Here is an 8,678-nt window from a genome sequence, read left to right as displayed (position 1 = left end):
TCTGTTCTCCTCCTCTCCCTCTGGGTAAAAGTTGGTGGTGAAGCCCCTTCCCTCCTTCTCTTCCTGGGCTGGTCTCAGGGCTCTCCATGCAGTAGCAAAAGTTGATAGCTGCTCCTCTCTCTGCAGCTCAGCTCCAACTGTGCAGGACACGCCTCCACTGCTCCACGATTGGTCCTTGGGCATGAAACTCTTTTTGGAGTTCACCTGCAAAACATAAAAACATTAAACGGTGCCACCAGACCTGGGTGACACTCCAGACATTTACAAGGCCCTTTTTTTTCCCCCTTTTTTTGTATTTTTTTGTGTTTTTCTTTTTTTTTTTTTTTTTTTGGCACTAAAATCACAATTTTCCCCAGTGCCCCCTATTAAAGGGAAGGGGGACACTAAAAGCACCGGCAATTAAAAGAAATTAAACTTAAAAACGTAACATCAAATTAAAATTTGGTTGCCGGGCGTGATGATGCACTCCAGACCCTCCGGTGCCCACCTCTCGCGGAAGGCCGCGAGCGTACCGGTGGACACCGCGTGCTCCATCTCCAAGGACACCCTGGACCGGATGTAAGAGCGGAAGAGAGGCAGGCAGTCAGGTTGAACGACCCCCTCGACCGCCCGCTGCCTGGACCGGCTGATGGCACCCTTGGCCGTGCCCAGGAGCAGTCCTACGAGGAGGCCCTCGGACCTACCCGCTCCCCTCCGCACAGGGTGCCCAAAGATCAGGAGACTGGGACTGAAGTGCAGCCAGAATTTCAGGAGCAGCCCCTTAAAATAATGGAACAGGGGCTGCAACCTTGTGCATTTCATAAAAACATGGAACACGGACTCCTCCAGACCGCAGAAATTGCAGGCGGCCTGGGAGTCCGTGAACCGGCTTAAAAATTTGTTGCACGGCACTGCTCCGTGCACCACCCTCCAGGCCAAGTCCCCGATGAATAGTGGGAGGACCCCTGCGTAGAGTGCCCTCCATCGGGGACCCCCGCCTCCTCCGGACGGCAAGATGGTACGCCATGGCGTGTCCGGACGGCCGGCGAGGATGGCAAAGTTGAGGGTGTGCAGGAGCAGCCCGTACAGGAAACCCCTCCGCGCGGAACTGAAAGGCACGGAGGGGATTTCCCCGAGGCGGCTCAAGTTGTGAGGCGCCGGCCCCCGAGGGAGGTTCCGGGGTTTGGCGCCGATGAGGAATTCCGTCCGGACGGGGGTCAATTCGGAAGGGATCTCCCCACGTGCTTGAGCCTCCTCGATGCACCTAACGGAGTCAGGGCCCAGAGCTGTTTTTAGCGACTCGATGGCATCGGCCGCGTGGCGGACGTTGGCAGAGTTTAGGCGCCGCGCCAGCATGTCTGGCGCCATCCAGCCCGCTCCTCCGCCATCAAGCAGGTCCCTGACCCTGGTCACCTCACCAGCCACAGCCCTCTCTTCCGACCGCCACATGAAACCTCTGCCGTGGAGGTACGGATTCCCGAGCAGCGGCTCCTGCAGGACGGACGCCACTCCAGCCGGCGGAGAGCTGCGCTTGGTGGAGACTTTGTTCCAGACCCTGATGAGTTCCCTGTAAAAGACAGGCAGCTCCCGGCGGGCGGTCCTGGCACCCCCCAAGTTCACAAACAGGAGCTGCGTGTCATAATTGAGGTTGCGCTGCTGGCGGAAGAAATACCTCGCCAGAGCACACCACCTAGGAGGGGGCTCGACGTAAAGGTATCTCTGCAGGGTCTGAAGACGGAAAGTCGCGAGCTGGGCGCTGACGCACACCAATGACTGACCGCCCTCCTCAAGCGGGAGTCTCAAGACCGCGGCAGAGACCCAATGCTTCCTGTTGTTCCAGAAGAAGTCCACCAGCTTCTTCTGTATCTTGGCGACAAACGCAGGGGGAGGAGTCAAAGTGACCAGCCGGTACCACAACATTGCGGCAACCAGTTGGTTTATGACTAGAGCTCGACCCCTGTAGGACAGCACTCGGAGCAGTCCTGTCCAGCGCCCTAGGCGAGCGGCGACCTTGGCCTCCAGCTCCTGCCAGTTCGCCGGCCAGGCTCCCTCGTCGGGGCTAAGGTAGACTCCCAGATAGAGGAGATGGGTCGTGCTCCAGGCAAAAGGCCTGAGCACCTCCGGCAGGGAGTCCACCCGCCACTGACCCACCAGGAGTCCAGAACATTTCTCCCAGTTGATCCTGGCGGAGGACGTGGCCGAGTAAATCTACTGGCACTCACGCATCCTCCGCAGGTCAGCGGGATCCTCTACCGCGAGGAGCAAGTCATCGGCGTAAGCCGAGAGGACGACCTCCACGCCCGGCCCTTGCAGAGCCAGTCCCGTCAACCTCGTCCGCAAGAGGCGCAGGAAAGGCTCCACGCAAACGGCGTATAACTGGCGTATAAAGCGAAGGGGCGCCGTCAAGGACCCGTTAACCTTAATCAGACACTCCGCGGCGGCGTACAAACGTCGGATCCGGGCGACGTAATGCGTCCCAAACCCGAAAGCGCGCAGAGTTCCGAGCAGATAGTCGTGATCCACCCTGTCGAACGCCTTCTCTTGGTCAAGGGATAGGAAGGCGACCGACAGACCAGCCTCCTGGGAACAATGGATGAGGTCCCGGACCAGATGGATGTTATCGTGGATTGCCCGGCCTGGGACCGTGTAGGACTGGTCGGGGTGGATCATGTGGTCCAGCACGGCACCAAGGCGAGCAGACATCGCCCTGGCGAAGATTTTGTAGTCCGTGCTGAGGAGGGAGACCGGGCGCCAGTTCTTAAGGAGGCGGAGATCGCCCTTCTTAGGCAGCAGGACGATGACTGCCCTGCGCCAAGAGAGGGGCATCTCGCCGGTCGCCAGACTTTCCCCCAGGACCCGCGCGTAGTCGCCCCCCAGGACGTCCCAGAACGCCCTGTGGAACTCCACGGTCAGCCCGTCCAGCCCCGGGGATTTTCCCCTCGAGAGCCAGTCGAGGGCACCGGTCAGCTCCGCCAGGCTTAGCGGAGCTTCTAGATTTTCGGCGCCCTCCGGGCTGACCTTCGGCAGGTCCTCCCACAAAACTCTATGCGCTTCCTCGCTGGACGGATCCGGAGAGAACAGAGCCCCGTAATATTCACGGGCCCTGTTGTTGACGCCCTCCGGATCCTAGACGAGAGAGCCGTCGTCGGCCAGCAGCGTCAAGAGCTGCTTACGGACACTCTGCCTTTTTTCCAGCGAGTAGAAGAAGGGGGAGCCGCGGTCCAGATCCCGCAGGAACCGGATCCGCGACCTCACGAACGCGCCTCGGAACCCGACGAGCTGCATGTCCTTCAGCGCGGCCTTTTTCGCTTCGTACACCGTCCGCAGGGCCGGGTCCTGGACGACTTGACCGAGACGGGCTTCCAGGTCGAGCACCTCTTTTTCTAGGCACCCGACTCTGGCCGCCCGCCTCTTTGTCGACCCCCTCGCGTACTCTTGACAGAAGACGCGGACGTGAGCCTTGCCCATGTCCCACCATAGCCTCAAGGAGGGGAAGCCTCCCTGCTTCCTTCTCCAGTCGGACCAGAATCGACGGAACGAGTCCTGGAACCGCACGTCCTCCAGCAGCCGGTTGTTAAAGTGCCAGTACGCGGACCCCGTCCTCGCGCGGAGCGAAGCGAGCTCCGCCCACACCAGGTGGTGGTCCGAACACGGCACCGGCCGCATGGAGGCCGCCGGGACGCAGGATACGTACGCCCGAGACACGTAAAGGCGGTCGACTCGAGACCATCCAATTCCAGGCCTCACCCAAGTAAAGGCGCTGGAGTCGGGGTGGAGATTTCGCCAGACGTCCACGAAGTCGAAGGACCCGACCAGGTCCCTCAACTTCTCCATCGCCGTCATGCACTGCGGGGCACCGGAGCGGTCCCTCGCCTCGAGGGTGCAGTTAAAATCCCCCCCGAGGACAATGCAGTCGCCGACGTCGACAGAGCCAAGAAGAGCGGACACCTCTTCAAAGAAGCGCGTTTGCTGCGGGCCGGGCTGAGGGGCATACACGTTCACGAGATGGAGCGGCACGTCCCCCAGGCGAACCGTTACGTGCAGCAAGCGGCCTGGCACGGGCTCCTCGACCCCCAAGATCTCTGGCTGAAAATGCGGGCCCAGCAAGATGGCCACCCCACTAGAAATGGCGGTGAGGTGGCTCATGCGGACCTCTCCTTGCCATTCCAGGAGCCACGTGGCTTCCTCTCCCGGAACGGTGTGGGTTTCTTGCAGGAAGCACACCGCATATTTCCCCTCCCGCAGGAGTGAAAAATTGTCAAATCTACGGCGTGCCCCTCTGCCGCCGTTGATGTTGAGGCTGGCTATGGTTATCTTCATGGCAAAAGCATAGTGCAACCTCTACCTTAGCCTATTGTGGGGGAGGGAGTGGAGTCGTTTGTTGACCTCCACTCCATCAGCAGCCCAGCGAGGAACTTTTTGAGCCGGCGCAGCTCAAGGCCTTGAGCCTTTGATAAGGGCCCGCCCGCGGCCATGGTTTTAGCGGCGGCGCGGACGGACGCGACGAGCAGTCCCGGCTCGGACCATCTTTCCAGGGCCAGACGGGCTTGGTCGCGGCGACCCCGGCACTGGACCAAAAAGTCCCGGAGTTCCTCTGCGGGAATGAGGAGGGTCTCAGTGGCGGCCGCGAGCAGATCCACTGCCTCACTGGCGATGGACTCGAGATCTTCACCCGCGTCCTCCACCGAGTCCCCGTCCCCCTCCGGGAGGTCGCCGCTAGCAGCCGGCCCGTCGACCGCACGAGGAACGGCAAACGGCCCGGCCGCTCCATTTGGCCCTGGCTCTGCCCCGATCCCACCCCCAGGATCGTCGGCAGAGGAGTCCCCACTGGGCTCTTTTAAAATTGGTGCTGGGTCGGGAAGCGACAGCGGAAGGGGTTCCCCCTCCGCCCCAGGAACCGGGGAACAGGGAGAGACCTGGCCAAAGTAATGTTCCAGGTCCTCCAATTCCCCCAGCTCCACGGTAGGGGGCGAGGGTTGTTGTTCTTCTCCCTCCCCGCCGCCACCCCCCAGCCCAGCATGTACGGATTCCATAAAATTGGCATTTTCAGAGTCGAGCAAATCCCGGGGGAAGTTGGGTATTGGCTGGGCGGGCTCAGGTTCGGCCTTTTCGGCCCCGCCCGCCTCATTCCCCGGGATGCTCGACCCGGCGGCTACGCATTCCTCCGCTGACCCCACGCCCCCCACGACAGGCAGATCTTCCACGCCATCCCCAGGAGGCAGCGGCTGGGCAGCCTCGACTGCCTCACCCTCCCCGGGGACAGACTCCTAGCGCCTGCAGCACAATTTGGGGGCGCTGGTGGGGGACGCGGGACACGCGGCGGGCACCGCCTCCTCCGCGGAGGGATGTTGTTCCCCCTCCGCCTCATTGGGGCGGTGCCTCTTTTTGTTCCTGGGGGTGCGCGAAGGCAGGGAGACCTCTATGTCTGCCGAGGCCTCCCGCTCCGCCCCCCCTTTTCCTTTTCTTGCCCGTGCCCGGGCCCCTCCGCGGTATTGGTCAAGGGCTCAGGCACGGGCTCAGGGCACCCCGCGCTCGCCCGTGACCGGGTTGGGCTGAGCGCGGTGGTCAAATTTTCCGGCGCACTGAGGGGACCCGCCTCTTGATGTTTTGCCTTCTTCCGCGCCTTCTTTCCGGTCGGACGCTCTCCCTCCCCCCCGCCGGAGGCCCTGAAAACAAAGGCCTCCGACAATGCCCGCGCACCTACGGCTCCCGGCAAGCGGACGCAACTCGGGGGAGGGGTGGTGGCGGCGCCAGCCTTGGCCGCCTTCGGTGGTTTGGCGGCCTTGGAGGCGGGGCAGTTCTTGCGAACGTGCCCCACCTCTCTGCAGGCATGGCACTGCACGCCGTCCGACGTCCAGAAGACGCGGTAGGCAGTCCCCTCGTGCACCACATTAAAGTGCCCTTCTGTCATGTCCTCCCGCGCCAGCCGGACAAAGAGCTGGCGGCGGAAGGAGAACACGTGGCGCAGGCTGTTCTCCCTGAGGCCGAGCGGTATGGGGTTGATCCCCGACCTTACCTCCCCCAGTTGGTGTAGCTGAGGGAGGAGGAGCTCAGCGGAAACAAAGGGCGGGAAGTTTCACACGATGACCCTCTGCGCGGTGGCCTCGAGAGGGTCCACCGGCAGGAACGTCCCGCCCACCGTGAGCACCTTTTCAAGGGCCAGGGACACCGCCCGCTCCGACCCCAGGAAGAAAACAGCCTTCCCAGACATCTTGGAGGCCGCAACAATGGCCGAGGGGCCGACTACCCCAGCCATCGCCCGCACGCACTCCTCAATGCTCATTGTGGGGTGAGTGCAGCTCTTGACCCCGTGTTTCCTGGTTATAAGTCTGAAAGGTGGCAGGGCAGCGGGTGGCGCAGGAGGTGCCGTGGAAGCGGTTGCCACCTGCGCATACGTCTTCGCTGGCCCTGCCACCGGCGTGGATGGGGTCGCCATCACGGGGTCCCTTTAAGGGCTACACCCACCCCAAAGTCACAGGCCTTAATGGTCTTAATTGGCCTCGTTTGATTAGACTGAGCAGAGGAGCCCTTAATGAGGTACCTCTCCCCTAGTTGGCAATTGGGGAGGGGCCTTGCTCCCTCTGCTCAGTTGTCTCAATTGTTTTGTTTGTTTGTTTTTTTTGAAAAATTAGGAGGAAGGGGCCTCAGAGAGAGAGGGGAGAAACAAAGTAACAGAGAAAGAGAGAGGGGGGTGGGAAGTGGGGGGGGACTGCGAGGGCAGGTCTCCCCTCGCAGCTGTGGGTGGGTGCAATCCCAGATGGCAAAACACAAAGTCTTTGGGGTGGTCTTCAGGTGAGGGGAGAAGATGTCTTCACCTGGGGTAGCTAGAGCCACCAGGCACACACTCCTAACGATCTTTAATAGGGTGATTAAGAAAAAATCTTCAGCCTGGTAGCTCCAGCTATCCCAGGCTAGGCAATTGGGGGGGGGGTTTAGTTGTGTGTGGGGCCTAGTTGTAGCAAAGGCCCCCACACACACTTCCACACACACACACCCCCCGCGATGTTCCGGCCTTCAGTGGTCTTCTTTCCTCCCCCCACCGATTCAACAAAGTCTTTTTGGGACTGCACCAACACCCACCTGTAGAATGGTAGAGTCTCCCTCCTTCCACACTGGATGTTGTTGTTGTTGGTCTTTTCCCCCTCTCTCCAATTCCTTGCAGAAATGGTAAAGAGTTGTGAAAAAGTTTTCTTTTCTCCTCCTCTCCCTCTGGGTGAAAGTTGGTGGTGAAGCCCCTTCCTTCCTTCTCTTCCTGGGCTGGTCTCAGGGCTCTCCAGGCAGGAGCTCAAGTTGATAGCTGCTCTCCTCACTGGTCACAGCTCCAACTGAACAGGACACGCCTCCACTGCTCTACCATTGGTTCCTTGAGCATGAAACTCTTTTAGAGTCTACCTGCAAAACATAAACATTAAACTGTGCCACCCGACCTGGGTGACACACCAGACATTTACAAGGCCCTTTTTTTCCTTTTTTTGGTTCTTTTTTTGTGTTTTTTTTTTTTTTTTGGCACTAAAATCACAATTTCTCCGGTGCCCCCTATAAAAGGGAAGGGGACACTAAAAGGACCGGCAATTAAAACAAATTAAACTTTAAAACGTAAAATCAAATTAAAATTTGGTTGCTGGGCGTGATGATGCACTCCAGTCCCTCCGGTGCCCACCTCCCGCGGAAGGCCGTGAGCGTACCGGTGGACACCACGTGCTCCATCTCCAAGGACACCCTGGACCGGATGTAAGAGCGGAAGAGAGGCAGGCAGTCAGGTTGAACGACCCCCTCGACCGCCCGCTGCCTGGACCGGCTGATGGCACCCTTGGCCGTGCCCAGGAGCAGTCCTACGAGGAGGCCTTTGGACCTACCCGCTCCCCTCCGCACAGGGTGCCCAAAGATCAGGAGGGTGGGACTGAAGTGCAGCCAGAATTTCAGGAGCAGCCCCTTCAAATAATGGAACAGGGGCTGCAACCTCGTGCACTCAATAAAAACATGGAACACGGACTCCTCCAGACCGCAGAAATTGCAGGCGGCCTGGGAGTCCGTGAACCAGCTTAAAAATTTGTTGCACGGCACTGCTCCGTGCACCACCCTCCAGGCCAAGTCTCCGATGAATAGTGGGAGGACCCCTGCGTAGAGTGCCCTCCATCGGGGACCCCCGCCACCTCCGGACGGCAAGATGGTACGCCATGGCGTGTCCGGACGGCCGGCGAGGATGGCAAAGTTGAGGGTGTGCAGGAGCAGCCCGTACAGGAAACCCCTCCGTGCGGAACTGAAAGGCAGGGAGGGGATTTCCCCGAGGCGGCTCAAGTTGTGAGGCGCCGGCCCCCGAGGGAGGTTCCGGGGTTTGGCGCCGATGAGGAATTCCGTCCGGACGGGGGTCAGTTCGGACGGGATCTCCCCACGTGCTTGAGCCTCCTCGATGCACCTAACGGAGTCAGGGCCCAGAGCTGTTTTTAGCGACTCGATGGCATCGGCTGCGTGGCGGACGTTGGCAGAGTTTGGGCGCCGCGCCAGCGTATCTGGCGCCATCCAGCCCGCTCCTCCGCCATCGAGCAGGTCCCTGACCCTGGTCACCTCACCAGCCACAGCCCTCTCTTCCGACCGCCACATGAAACCTCGGCCGTGGAGGTACGGATTCCCGAGCAGCGGCTCCTGCAGGACGGCCGCCACTCCAGCCAGCGGAGAGCTGCGCTTGGTGGAGATTTTGT

The 8,678-nt window shown here is 60.6% G+C and overlaps 1 protein-coding gene across 1 annotated transcript in view; it reads left to right on the top strand.

Moving 5' to 3' along the window:
• The first annotated feature begins 3,643 nt into the window (after positions 1 to 3,643).
• LOC139235401 (zinc finger protein 229-like) overlaps positions 3,644 to 8,678 on the top strand; it is a 133,449-nt gene continuing 128,414 nt past the window's right edge. The window contains exon 1 of the mRNA XM_070866533.1: positions 3,644 to 3,684. Coding sequence (XP_070722634.1) covers positions 3,644 to 3,684 — 41 coding nt within the window. The remainder of the gene's footprint in view (positions 3,685 to 8,678) is intronic.

This window comes from Pristiophorus japonicus, chromosome 23, assembly GCF_044704955.1.
Source record: "Pristiophorus japonicus isolate sPriJap1 chromosome 23, sPriJap1.hap1, whole genome shotgun sequence".
Taxonomy (NCBI): domain Eukaryota; kingdom Metazoa; phylum Chordata; class Chondrichthyes; family Pristiophoridae; genus Pristiophorus; species Pristiophorus japonicus.
This window is presented reverse-complemented; position numbering and strand designations above follow the sequence as displayed.